Here is a 14,452-nt window from a genome sequence, read left to right on the forward strand (position 1 = left end):
TTCACCGAATATGTACTGCACACTTGCCGGGAGCCAGGCACTGCTCCAAGCACTGGTTGCACGTGGTGAACCAGGCAGTGTAGCCCCTGCTCTCCCGAGCCTCCGTTCTAGGGCAGAATACAGATATCAAACAGGAACACAAGGGGTCAGATTGGTCATTTCAGCAGGAAGCATGCTGTGAAGAAGTCAAAGCAAGGGAAGTTAGAAGTGACCAGCACACATGATCGCCTCTTGACAAGGGAGTCCCCTCAATGACTCTGCAAAGCAGCTCTGTTGGCGCTTCATGGGATTCACACCCACACGTGGTCAGGAATGACCTGTTGGCCAGGCTGGTCCTGTGGCCTGGCTCTGGCAGGTCAGGCCTGACCAGCAGCCCTGTTAGCATCATCAGAAGAAGGCAGGGTCTGGCTCTGAGGAGGAAAGGCACAGGGCACGCGGAAGAGCAAGAGCGGGCCACAGCGGAAGCTGTCTGCTGGGACCCTGGCTGCCTGCCAGCTTTGCCTTCGTGGCGTTCCCAAGCCGTGCGTCGTGGGGTGCCCACAACCCCAGGACGTCATGGGCATTCCATCCAGCTGGCTCCTCGGCAACCTTGGCAGAATCCCTTAGCTGCAGCGTCCACGGAGGTGGCCCGTCTTCCCTCCACCCTCTTAGTCCACAGGTCAACAGAGGCTCTCCCGGGAGGACCCTGTGGGTGAGAGTGCGTGGAGCCTTAGCAGTCAGTTCCCTAGAGAGGAAGCACACGTGGCTGGTTACCCTCACAGGTCTCATGCCGGGTGACTGCAGAGATGCCTCTCAAGGCAGCTTCATGGAGGACCCTTGTACTGAGGGCGTCACTTTCCCCCTTCCTGCTCTCAGAGGTCCAGGGACTCTTTAGTCAGAGTGGAATCCAGTGTCAATTGATTGCTACCCTTGTTTTATTTATTTTATTTTATTTTTATTTCTTATGGCCACACCTGTGGCATATGGAAGTTCCCAGGCTAGGGGTCAAACCAGAGCTGCAGCTGGGGCCTACACCACAGCCACAGCAACACGGGATCTGAGCTGCATCGGCAACCTATGCTGTAGCTTGTAGCAGTGCCGGATCCTTAACCCACTGATCGAGGCCAGGGATCGAACCCACATCCTCATGGATCCTAGTCAGATTGTTAACCCGCTGAACCACAACGGAAGCTCCACTACCCCTATTTTGTAGCAAAACCAAAACCAAAAAACTTTGAACACCACAAAAGTTAGAGAACATAGCTGGATCTTCTCGGATGCATGACTCTCTCCTAGCCCTGAGTGTTATCAAAGATATCCATTTTCCTGTTGTCATTTTTTTTTTTCCCTCGTTTCAACCTCAAGCACCTCAGGCAAGAAAAAATAAGAAATGTTCCAGATGACAGAACAAGAAATGATAGGCTCTGGGACTGGGCCCTGATGCATGCGCTGGGCTAAGTGTTCTACATTTTCCAGATGAGGGGCCTGAATAATCACTGAGTCTGGTCTGTTTTCGTCCCTTTTCCTGGGTAATGATGCATTTTTGTCTGGGAAGAATTTTTTTTGTTTGTTTCTTCTGGGACTTGTAAAAACCAAGGCGCAACAGGAACCTTTGTACAAGGAGGGGGGAAGGGTCAGCATTTGTGGCTTGACGTCTTGAGGATCAAGGACACTATTTTTCTTTAATAGCTGTGACCTGGTAATTGTCAGGGATGGGGAGGGAGGCGGGAGAGAGGGGGAAAAGCATCTTTAGCAGTTGATGGGAGGAACTGAAAAGAACCAGAGTGGACTCCACCAGTGGTCAGCAAACATTGATCCAACATGTCACTGGGCTCTCAGAGTTAGACAAATAGGTCTTGCATTCAAGGAGCCGACGGTCCAGGCTTTAGATACAGACTGAGGGACAGCATCGCGTTAGAGAAGAGCCATGTGAACGGACCGTGTTTGTTCCTGGGCACAGTCTGTCCCGGGTTCCATGGCAGGTGCCATTACCTCTCGTAGCTTATTGATCCTCTGAAGCTGGTATCGTTATTATTTCCTTTGAATAGATTGGAAAATAGAGGTTCAAATACATCAGGTTGGGGAGTTCCCATTATGGCTCAGAAGTAATGAACTGGACTGGTATCCATGAGGTTGCTGGTTTGATCCCTGGCCTCGCTCAGTGGGTTAAGGATCCGGAGTTGCCATGAGCTGTGGTGTAGGTCGCAGACATGGCTTGGATCTCATGGGGCTGTGGCGTAGGCTGGCAGCTGCTGCTCTGATTCGACCCCCAGCCTGGAAATTTCCATATGCCACAGTTGCAGCTCTACAAAGCAAAAAAAAAAAAAAAAAAAAAAAAAAATACTTTAAGTTGTTTGGCTGACATTTGCTTCAGTCCCCTGCCTGTTAGCACCATCCTGTCTCTGCCCAGTGTTAAATCCACCTTAGCGTTTGCCTTCCTGCACGTTCACCTCTTCATGCCTGTCCCTGAGGCCTGGCCAGGAGGAACCCAAACCCAGGCGTGGCATCTCCTCTGGGCTGTGTTGCCCTAGGCTGCCTCAACCTGCAGCCCCTCCTTTTCAATCTTATTTCTAATTCCTCTTTTCCTTTCCTGTTTTCATCCAGCCTTCCTACTTGGTAAGGCGGCTGTTTCATGACATCTAAAACCAGATTTCTTTTGTACTTTAATGAGCACATGTGACAGGCCTTCGTGCCCATCAGTCCATCAGCCTGGGTCTTGACCACACACGGCAAGGCAGTTGCCGTCATATCCCTTTTGCTGTCTCTGTGATACTAAGCAGCAAAGTGCAGGCCACCAGGCGGGTAAGAGCTGGAACGGGGACTGGGATGTAGGTGTGTGTGCTTGTCCCTTTCTCCCAGGCATCGCAGTCCTGAAGATGACAAGGAAAGGGACAAGCACACATGCCTGCGTTGTCCTTCTCCTTGAAATGCCACACAAGGGAGGGACAGAGGGAGCTAAACTCCTTCAAGAGAAAATGACAAGCTGTTGGGCCCTTAGGCGAAGAAAAGGGGAATATGTTTCTCCATCCTAAAGCCCCTGTTAATGGGGCTTTTATAACTGATTTGTAGACAGACAGAATGGGAGGATTATTGAGAATGTCACCATCATGATTTCTATTCTTGAACCAAAGGCAGCTATTGAATACTAACTACCTGCCAGGCATTATGGCACTCGGGGAGAATAATCAGTCATGGTCCCTGCCAGCCCAGAAATTCACATTCCAGTGCTGCCAGGTGCAGGCATGTAAATAAATAATTACAAGAGAATGCATTGCGTTCTCTAAATAGAGTTAAGTGCAAAAGCCTGTGGAGCATTGAGGAAGGACCCAGCAACCGCCTTGGGTGTTGTATTAGGAATGCATACAATGAGAATCAGAAATAGTGGCTTCAAATAAAATAGGGGGGTTGAATTTCTTAGCTAAGAGTTCTGGACTAAGCAGCTACAGAATTGGTTTGTAGACCACCAACGTGTTGACCTCTCCCTCATAGTCACAGGATGGCTGTCATGGCGCCAGTCATCACGCCTCTGTTCATAATAGGAGGGTCGGGGGGTGGGGGTGAGAGGCAGATGGTACCTTATCTGAAACTTATGACAGAGAAATCAGTATCTGCTTTGACATGTGTCTTTTTGAGCAATCCTGGGTCATGCGGCCGCTACTAGCTGCAAGAAAGTCTAGAAAATCAGAGAGTAGAATCATCATGCTTGCTTGGATTTTGGTTGGATCGTGTGCCATTCACAGGGGCCGGAGACATTGCAGTTACAAACAAAATTAATGTTGTTAGGAATAAAGAATAGGGTGAAGAGAAATACTACTAGGAGGCAACCTTCTGGCACAAGTGGTTGGGCAAAAAATTACAGAAGTACATTTGAACTCAGCTGTGAAGGACAAGCAGACATTCACTTGTAAGTGGGAGCCGATGTGCAAGAGGCTTTGCTGCCAGTCTAAGAAGCATAGCGCATTCATTCTGTGAGCCAAGAAAGTCAGTGTAGGTCTTAAGACAGAGACCTACTTTCCAAATACCCCTTAGCTCAATAACTTGGAATACATGAGCCTCATGCCCTTATCCTCTTGGCATCTGCACACCGATTGCAATTTCTTAGCACTTTTGCACCATAAATTATTTTTAGGAACCCTCTGGGTTCCAAGTTCTTCAGAAGCTGAAGCATTGGCCCGCTCTTCCTATAGCCTTGTCTTGGTGCCGAGGTCTTGTTTCTGTCCTTGAAATGCTTTTTCCTGCGCCCTTGGTGGGTGATAGAGTTTCTCGTTTCTCCTTTCATCAAGGTGACTTCTGCTGCCTTCCCAGATGATGTTTAAGTCTCCTGGGCAGTAATCAATTTCCATCAATTTCTCAGGCTCATTGCAGGCTTCCTTCAAGTCTGCACATATACTCAGCCTTTATAGACATTTCAGATCCAATCCGATCACACCCCTGGGGCCCCAGATGCCTGGCAGCTTCTGCAGCCCACCTGCTATGCAACCTGGATGCCTCCCTCTCTGCGTCCTCCAGAAGGTTCAGCCCATGTATCTGCCGAGTCCTAAGTCACCCTGCAGCCTTCGTACCCTGGGGATGGGCGCTGTCCCTATTTTGGGGAAAGCAGAGTAGGTTTCATTTCTGATCCTATAATCTTCTGAAAATGTTATGTTCATTGCTCTACACAGAGTCATTTGATAATTGCAGACCTGGGAGAAATAAAAGAGCGATTCCTAATGTTTCTATCTCTCTGGGTTCAAATCCTGACTCCCACTTCCTAGCTGTGTAACTTGGGACAATTTGCCGAGCGGGACAATGAGAAGATCACGTGTCGTGTTGAATGAAGAATAAACAAGCTATGACCAGTGAAGTTTTCAGAGCCGTGCTTGGTGCATAGCAAACATCCAGTCTATGTTAGCTTTAAAATTAATAATACTTATTATCATTGGGCTCCTGTGTCCCAGCAAGTAGACTAAGTTACAATCCATTTCACAAGCCTCAAGGACTGCCGTCCACTCACCAGCTTTTTGCAAGAACGTGTTTTGGGCACATTCCCAGGGTCATTTCGTCTTGTGAAAGCTTGTCAGTGTATGTCATGTACACACCAGCTGGCTGCCCCCCAGCTGCCCCCATGGGGAGTCTCCCTCCAGGGACCAGGAAGTGACATTGTCAGGAGTTAGACATGTGCTGATCAAAATTATCAGCAATAGTCATTCTAAATCCAAGTCTCAGAGGCAGGAACAGTGGCGCCGAAGATGGAGGTGCCTCGACTTCTCCTTCTGCCGTGACTGCAGGCAAGTCACTGCCCTCCCTTAGGCCTTGGTTTCTCTATACTTGAACTAGCCCAGCCCAGAAATGGTCTCCAGCAACCTCTCATGACCGTCTCTTTAGAAGCACGAGTCGTCCTTGTAACTTAAAATGGGCAGTTAGGTAATGTCTGCCTCTGCCTCTCAGTTACAAGTTACAGAAAGAAGCATGATCTTTTGGGTCACAGACACAGCCCCTCTCAGTACCTGGCACCTCGATGAAATGAATGATGTGGTGGAAAGAAAAAGATTTGGGAGTAAGATAGGACTGATTTTGTGTTAGGATTGGCTGCCTGCTTACTGGCTGAGTGACCTTCAGGACTGTTGTCTGTAAAATGATAGAATCCACCTTACTGGGCTGTTTGAGGATTCAGTGTGAACACACACACACACACACACACACATACACACACACAACAGGACAACCCTGGCCTTTGTCTCGCATACAGTGGGTGATAGATAACCAGTAACTATTACTTCCCTAGAGCCTAGCACCGGGGGATGGAGTATTCTGTGTTCTGATGATTAAAAACCTAAGGAGAAAAGGTAAATCTGAACACACATTAATAGACTTTGAATAGCCTTACCTATCCCAGGGCAGCCAAGTTCACAGAGTTTTCTAAAACCCCCTTGGCCTGCCAGTGACCCCACCATCTTCTCCCCCTAGGTTCCTTAAACCTGTGATGCTTTGTGTATAATAACCCCAGCATTTGCCCATAGATGATGCACAAACCCAGATCCCTGTGCAGACACAGACCAGCGTGGGGTGTGATGGGGTGAGAGCTGGCCTGGTCCAGACTCTCCACGTGACCTTGGGCAAGCCCCCCTCCTCCATAGACCTCCCTCTCCTCGCCTGTCAAGTGCTCAGCTTCTGACATGGTAGCAAGTCAGGAACCCAGGGTTTCGGGTTCAGCGCTGACGGTGTGTCTCATCCGTGAGATACAGGCAGGCCAAGTGCCGTCTTTGTGAAATGGACAGTGGGATTCAAGCCTGGCAGATTCATGAATGATGAGTACAGGTTGGTTGTTCATGGACCCAGAGGCCAGCCCTGATTTCCCCTTAGTTTCAGTTTTTCCTATCGAAGAAGCTCGGGTTTCCTGAGTCCAAGGCACATCCGTCTGCCTTCCTGCTGGCTCAGCACTTGGCAAGTGCCAGAATCTTCCATGGCAAAGACTGATCCCTGCTGTGTGTGAGGGTCAGCAGCTTGCACGCGGTTATTTCGATGCACGGCCCTGGACCTGCTCCTCCCTGGGGGCGGGGGTACTCCCAGGGGAGTCTTCCCACATCTTCCCTCTCGCACATGTTGCACCCTCATCCTTCACTGAAAGGCACATGCCACCTGCCAAGTGGCCTTCTTCCCCGGAGGGTTGGCTGGCCCTTCCTGGCCTCTCCTGAGCACTAGATGCCTGCTGTGGGGACCTCCTGCTGGTGTGGGGGGGGCAGCGCTCTCCTAATGCAGGCTGGTGGTCCCATCGTTGATGGGAAAGAGAACCCACCCATATGGAGCCACTTCTCCTGTGCCCGGCATCTGTTTAACCGTCTTAGAACTACTTGCTGAAGTCGGGGTTGGTTGGTTGGTTTTTGGCCACCCCACGGCATATGGAGTTCCCGGGCCAGGGATCAGATCTGAGCCGCGGTTGAGACCTATGCTGCAGGTGGAGCAAAATCAAATTCTTAACCCTCTGTACCAGGCTGGGGATTGAACCTGTGTCCTGGCGCTCCAGAAATGCCACCGATCCCATTGCGCCACAGTGGGAACGCCAAAGTCACAGGAGGAGGCTGGGCAGCCAGGAAATAAAACAAGTTGCCCAAGGACACACACAGCTGGCAAAGAGCGTGGCTGGGATTCAGACCCAGGCTGGTCTGATAGCCCGGATTCTTGCTGGACTACACCACTGCTGGCTAGGCGAGAGCTGGGGTGTGGTTTGGACCAAATAGGTCTCCTGTTATTCGCCTCACCCTGAGAGAGGGGCTTGGTCTTACAGAGCAGTGTTTTCCCAGCTGCCATCAGGGGCTGTGGCTGCCACATCCAGGGGACCCCGAGCGGAGGGCAGAGGGAGATGGGGCCTCAGACCTGTCTCAGGCTCCCGTGGACACAGTGTGGCTGCAGGAGGAGCGGGAAGCAGCTGAGCTCTGGATGCCGCTTCCTCTCCTCCTTCCTCCCACTGAGCGGGGGCGTGGCCGTAGGGGACTGGTGGGGGGAGGGGAGAGTTATATCATCTCTTCTGTAACGTGACGAAGCATGACAAAGGAAGTCTGAGCACCTGGCTCCTCCAGTTCTCCACGGAGTAGAGGGCTTTGGAATCAGGTTGATTCCAGTTTGTGTTGGAGTCCCAGCTCCAGCATTTACCAGCTTTGCAGTCCTGGGCAAGTTACGTCTTCACAGCATCTTCGTCTTGAAACGTACCTTCCTTGTTGGGGTCCACGTGAGGATCAAAGCGAGACAGTGGTTGTGAAACACTGTGGACGGACATAGGGCTCCACTCAGGGATGAATCCCCAGCCCGGGGGGGTAAACTGTGCTCCCTGTAAACAGCTGACTTGTAACCGGCACCCCCAGCCCTACTTTGGGCCCCTCCATCCCAATATTCGCACCTTCTCCATCACAGTCGGAGTCAGTCTCCCTCCTTAAAAATCTCCAGTGATGCAGTCTGAGTTCAGAACATGGTCCCACGGGGCCAGGATGTCCCCTGCTTCCTTCTGCAGCCATATCTCTCTCCCCACCCCAACCCCGACCTGCCCTATCAAGCCCCTGTCTCCCCAGAAAGCTCCTGCTGATTCTTCAAGCCCCAACACAGGCATCTCCTTCCTAGATGCTTCCCTGAGCATCCTTGAGCTGCCAGTTCTTAATCCTCCTTCTGTGATTGCCTTGTGTTACCTGTCTGGGGATGCATCTCCCCAGCAGACCATGAACCGGCCAAGGGCAGGCAGTGCCAGCAGGGCCCTCTGGCCATCTCCCAACTTAGTATACTGTAGGCACTTAATAGTCAGAGCCAGCACTCACTGAGCGCTCTTCCTATGCCAGGCACTATGTCCGTGCTTTATGTGTATTAATGAGTTGATTTTTCACAGCAGCTCTGGGAGACAGTGCATCCGTCAGTCCTGGCTGGAGGCAGAAACCATACCAATTATTTGAAAAGAAAATTTAATCTTTAAAAATGATAACAACGCAAAGTGTTCACTTGGTGTAACTATAAAAGCAAAAATAGAAAATTGCAGGAAACAGTTTCCACCCCTGGAGCTGAAGGAACAGAGGGAAGAGGTGGGAATTATTACACCTCGGGGCTGGAAGCCACACTTCACTCAGAGAAGGGGTCAGCGGGCAGATCTAGAGGCAGCAGCCCTGAGTGGGGATGGAGGGCCACACAGCTGGTCCTGAGTTTTGGGAAAACTGCAGAATGGGTTTAACTGCTACTAAAGGAAAGAGGTGCCACCGCTGGTGTGGAGAAGGATGGTAGGGTGATGCTTACAGGATCAGGAAGCAGCAGGCAGGGGCAAGTTACTTCTTCCTCCTCAGACTTTGTCTCCCTCTCCTGGCCCCTGTTGGCAGCACTGAACAGGCAGCGGGTGGCAAAGCAGAAGCAGAGTTTTCAGAGTCCTGTCCTCAGCATCACAAAGCAGATTTGGAGGGTGAGAGCTGAAAGCTTAAATGCTGGTCTAGGCAGAAGCTGTTACAGTTCCCATTTCACAGATGAGAAAACTGAGGTACAGAGAGGTTAAATAATCTACCTAAGATTAAATCACTACCTAGAGCAGAGCCAGGATTTGACCCGAGGCTGTCTGGCCTCAGTGCCCTGGTTCTTAATCCCTCACAGTAAATAATGAATGAGTGGATGGGTGGGTGGATGGGTAGCTGGATGGGTGGATGGATGAATGGATGGATGGGTGGATGGGTGGATGGGCAGGCCCCCAAATAGTGCTCAAACCAATGCCCAGCCCTGCTGCCCACAAGTGCAGGTCCTCCCTGCCTGACCGCCTCCTTGTCACCCCCCAGGTCATTCACTGGAACTCCCCCAAGAAGCTGCGGGTGAAGAACAAGCATGTGGAGTTTTTCCGCAACCTCTACCTGACCTTCCTGGAGTACGACGGAAACCTCCTGCGACGGGAGCTGTTTGGCTGCCCCAGCGAGGCTGACGTTAACAGTGAAAACGTGAGTGGTGCCAGGCTCAGAACAGGCCCAAGGGGAGGCAGATGCCCTCCCTGCCCTGGGAGTCCAGGACCCTCTGGGGTGGGATGGGCACGTCAGCAGATCACTGCCATGCTCATCCCTGTGGGTGCAGAAGGGGTACACTCAGCCCAGCCTAAGTGAGGTCAGAAGGAAGCATCCACGCAGAGAAAGCAGAATAAGCAAAAACACCAGTGAAATAGCAGACCACGTGTCCCTCCACAGCCAGGAACTCTGAGGTCCTTACGGACACAGCACTCACGTGGGAAACCCAGGATTCACCGTCAATGCCTGGGGTGGCACAAGAGATTTTCACTTGTGGTCATTGGCATAGCTGATATCTACTATGTTGTCCTCTTTTCTCACTATTTATTATTTTTTTCATATGTTATATCTCATTTGATAATCATAGAAGCCTTCTTTTTTCCCCCAATTAGAGTTGAAGACATTTAGACACAGAGAGGTTAAGCAGGTTGTTCATGGTCACACAGCATATAGGAACAAAGTTGAGACTGATTTGAAGTTCTGAGGAGCAGGATGTGGGGAAGCAGCACACTGTAGTGGAAAAGGCAGTGAGGGCATATAGAGTCAGGTTGACCTCAATTTGCTTCATTCCCTTCCGATTGCCACCTGTGTGACCTCCAGTAAGTTACTCAACCTCTCTGAGCTTCAGTTTCCTCAACTATTACATAGAGATAAAAAAAATATTGTTATAGGGCTGTTCTGAGGCTCAGTGAGAAATTGCATGTAAAGCATCTCACTCAGGAGTTCCCATGGTGGCACAGCGGAAACAAATCTGACAAGGAACCATGAGGTTGCAGGTTGGATCCCTGGCCTCGCTCAGTGGGTTAAAAATCCAGTGTTGCCATGAGCTGTGGTGTAGGTCACAGACACAACTCAGATCTGGCGTTGCTGTGGCTCTGGTGTAGGCTGGCAGCTGTAGCTCCGATTAGACCCCTAGCCTGGGAACTTCCATATGCCGCAGGTGCGGCCCTAAAAAGCAAAATAAAAATAAAAATTAAAAAAAAAAATAAAGCACCTCACTCAGCGTCTGCTATATGTGAGGTGCCTGATAGATATTTGCACCCTGCCCTTTCCTTGACCTTTAGAATTAGACGCAGAAGTAATTGGTTCATTCAGTCCGTCAACATTTACTCGAGGCCTTCTTATCCTGAGCACTGGGGACTCATAGTTTAAAATGAAGAATGGTCCCTGCTCTCATGGTGCTGAGAGTCTAGTGAGGAGACACAATGAATAACTAGAAAAATTGTTAAGGAAAATTATCAGCCAGTGGCGGGTGCTCCATAGTGATGTATTAGTAAACCGCTGGTTCAAGGGGTCAGGGAGGACTTCTCGGAGGAGGTGACATTTCATCCAACACCCAAATACAAGAAAGAGACAGGCTTGGAGAGCAGGGGATGAGGGAAATGCAAATCAAAGCCACAACTCGGTATTTCTCCATGCCTGTTCAGATGGCTTTTACTAAAAAGATTTGAGTGTTGGCAAGGACATGGAGAAATTGTGCCCTGGGGGTGGGATGTAAAATGATGTAGCTGCTGTAGGGGGAAGTATAGAGATTCCTCAGAAAATTAGCAATAGAACTATCATATGATCCAGCCAACCACTTCTGGGTATGCGTCCTAAAGAACTGAACTCAGCATTCCAAAGCCACATCTGCATTTCCATGTTCGCTGTAGCATTATTCTTAATAGCCAAGTTATGGAAACCACCAAGTATTCATCAACAGGTGATTGGATAAAGAAAATGTAGTGTGTGGGTATATTATTCTCTTCAACCTGAAAAAAAGAAAGAAATCTTACCATTTGTGACACCATAGATGGGCCTGGAAGACATTGTGTTAAGTGAAATATGTCAGTCACAGAAGCACAAATACTGCCTGAGTCCTTGCATGAGTCATCTAAAATAGTCCAACATAGGAGTTCCCTGGTGGCTCAGCAAGCTAAGGACCCAGTATTGTCACCGCTGTGGATTGGGTCGCTGCTGTGGCATAGGTTCAGTCTCTGGCCTGGGAACTTCTGCATGCTGTGGGTACAGTCAAAAATGAATAAATAAGCTAAATATTGCAATATATAGATGTGGGTGATAGAATGGTGCCTACCAGGGCATGGGTCCAAAGGTCGTGGGGAGCTGTGTTCAATGGATATAAAGGTACACTTGTACAGGATAAGTTCCAGGCTCTCCTCTCCAACATAGTACTTTTAGTTCACAAGGCATGAGGCACTTAAGAAGTTTTAAGAGGGTAGAGTTCATGGTAAGTGTTCTTACCACAAAACGAGAAGAACAACCCAGGAATTTTTGGAGGTGATGGTTGTGTTTATTACCTTGAAAGTGATGCTAGTAACTTGAGTGTATACATATGTCCAAACTCACTAGATTGTTTTCATTACATGTCCTTTTTTGTACACCAGCTATACCTCAGTAAAGCTAGAGCAGGGGGTGGGAGAAGGCGGGAGAGAAGAGCAAAGGAATTACATTCCTTGTGTGGAGGAAGTCGCTGGTGCAAAGGTCCTGAGGCAGCACAGGTTTGACTCAGTGGATTTTATTGTATTTATAGCTGTACAATGATCATCACAACCTAATTTTAGAACATTTCTTTCCCATTTCTGAGCCCCGGTTCACCCCTTCCCCACAACCTTTCCCCTTTGGCAACCATAAGTTTTGCAAAGTCTGTGAGTCAGTTTCTGTTCTGCAAACAAGTTTATTTGTATCTTCTTTTTTAGATTCCACATTTAAGTGATAGCATGTGTTTGTCTCTCACTGTCTAACTTCACTTGGTATGATAATTTCTAGGTCCATCCATGTTCCTGCAAATGCCATTATTTCATCCTTTTCATGGCTGAGTAATATTCCCTTGTATAAATGTACCACATCTTCTTTATCCACTCCTCTGTCAATGAACATTTAGGTTGCTCCCATGTCTTGGCTATCATGTATAGTGCTGCAGTGAACATTAAGGTACATGTATCTTTTCAGTTACGGTTTTTTTTCCCCCAATAGATGCTCAGGAAGGTGATTGCTGGATCATATGGTAATTCTATTTTTAGTTTTTCGAGTCATCTCCATACTGTTTTCATAGGAGTTGCACCAGTTTACATTCCCACCAGCAGTGTAAGAGGATTCCCTTTTCTCTACACCCTCTCCAGCATTTATTGTTTGTAGACTTTTTGATGATGGCCATTCTGGCTGGTGTAAGATAGTACCTCATAGTAGTTTTGATTTGCAGTTCTCTAATAATTAGTGATGTTGAGCATCTTTTCATCTGTTTTTGACCACCTGTATGTCTTCTTCAAAGAAATGTCCGTTGATATCTTCTGCCCATTTTTTTTTTTTTTTGTCTTTTTTGTCTTTTTTTGTTGTTGTTGTTGTTGTTGCTATTTCTTGGGCCGCTCCCTCGGCATATGGAGGTTCCCAGGCTAGGGGTCTAATCGGAGCTGTAGCCACCGGCCTACGCCAGAGCCACAGCAACGCGGGATCCCAGCCGCGTCTGCAACCTACACCACAGCTCACGGCAACGCCGGATCCTTAACCCACTGAGCAAGGCCAGGGGCCGAACCCGCAACCTCATGGTTCCTAGTCGGATTCGTTAACCACTGCGCCACGACGGGAACTCCTGCCCATTTTTTGATGGGGTTGGTTTTTTGGTTTTTTTTGTTTGTTTGTTTGTTTTTGAGCTGTAGGAGCTGTTTATATATTTTGGAGATTAATCCATTTACAAATATTTTCTCCCATTCTGTGGGTTGTCTTTTGGTTTTGCTTCAGATTTCCTTTTCTGTGAAAATCTTTTAAGTTTAATTAGGTCCCATTTGTTTATTTTTGTTTTTATTGTCATTACTCTTAGGGGGTGGGTCTGAGAAGATATTGCTGCCGTTTATGTCAGAGAGGGTTCAGCCTATGTTTTCCTTGAAGAGTTATATAGTATCTTGTCTTATATTTAGGTCTTTAGTCCACTTTGAGTTTATTTTTGCATATGGTGTTAGAGAATGTTCTAATTTCACTCTTTTACATGTAGCCATCCAGTTTTCCCAGCACCACTTATTAAAGGGACTGTCTTTTCTCCATTGTAGATTCTTGCATCCTTTCATAGATTAGTTGACCATAGGTGGGTGGATTTATTTCTGGGCTTTCTATCCTATTCCATTGATCTGTGTTTCTGTTTTTGTGCTAGTACCATCCTGTTTTGATGACTGTAGCTTTGTAGTATAGTCTAAAGTCTGGGAGCTGGATTGGCAGGGCAGGTTTGGTGTGAGGAGCTAAGGATGGCCTGTGCCCAGGGTCTGGTGGGGAACAAGGAGCAGAGGAGATGCTGAGCAGCAGGCAGACAGGAGGCAGATGGGAAAGATGCTGGAAGTGGCTTAAAGATTCAGAATTTTGTATTACCACTGCTGTTTGTATTCTCACCTTAGAAGTCAGGAGAAGTCTTTTAGGCTCCCGTGGTGGGGGAAGCTCTGCGGGTGTGCACCTACCTGGCCCTGTGTCAGGATGACTGGTCACTAGGCCACCCTAGCTCTGTCACTTGGCCCCAGGTCCCAGTGGAGTCGCCTCAGACTCCAGCATTCTTCTGCATCTCCTTCTACTCCTTCCTCAGGGCCTGCCTTTCTTTACCCCTGGTGGTAGAGGAAAGACAGCCATTAGGCACTTGGCCTCTGTCTCAGATCCTGGGAAGCCCTTAGAGGTTTCAACAAGCACTGCGTTTTCTCTTCCTTGGTTTCCCTCCAAGGAAGAGGCTCAAACAAAAAGCCTTGCAGGATGGCGCCATCGGTTAATCTCTGCATAGGTGACTCCCTTTTACTCTCTGTATAGGGACTCCCTTTAGAAATGACTCATCAACTCTCCCTACCATCAGCTTCCCCTGATGGGTCATCAGAAGGGAGGAGTTTTGGGTGGCCCTTCTCAGTATCTGTGGCAGCATCTAGTTGCTCAGTAAGTGTGCACGGGAGCCCGCCCTCTGCCAGAAGCTGTGCAGGGCACTGCGATGGAAATTAGAGGCTGGCCCAGCCCTGTGGAAAGTG

At 48.8% G+C, this 14,452-nt stretch overlaps 1 protein-coding gene across 4 annotated transcripts in view; it reads left to right on the forward strand.

The window, feature by feature from the left end:
* The window catches only part of LARGE1 (LARGE xylosyl- and glucuronyltransferase 1), a 593,475-nt gene that overhangs the window by 523,160 nt on the left and 55,863 nt on the right, over positions 1–14,452 (forward strand). For all 4 annotated transcript variants that reach the window (XM_084955467.1, XM_021081477.2, XM_021081478.2 and 1 more), the window contains one exon: positions 9,252–9,407. In XM_084955467.1, coding sequence (XP_084811593.1) covers positions 9,252–9,407 — 156 coding nt within the window. The remainder of the gene's footprint in view (positions 1–9,251; positions 9,408–14,452) is intronic.

The sequence above is a fragment of the Sus scrofa genome, chromosome 5 (genome assembly GCF_054392235.1).
Source record: "Sus scrofa isolate SSC_HxYL_T2T_F1_AM1 chromosome 5, Sscrofa_HxYL_maternal_Yorkshire_Landrace_v2.0, whole genome shotgun sequence".
Lineage (NCBI taxonomy): Eukaryota > Metazoa > Chordata > Mammalia > Artiodactyla > Suidae > Sus > Sus scrofa.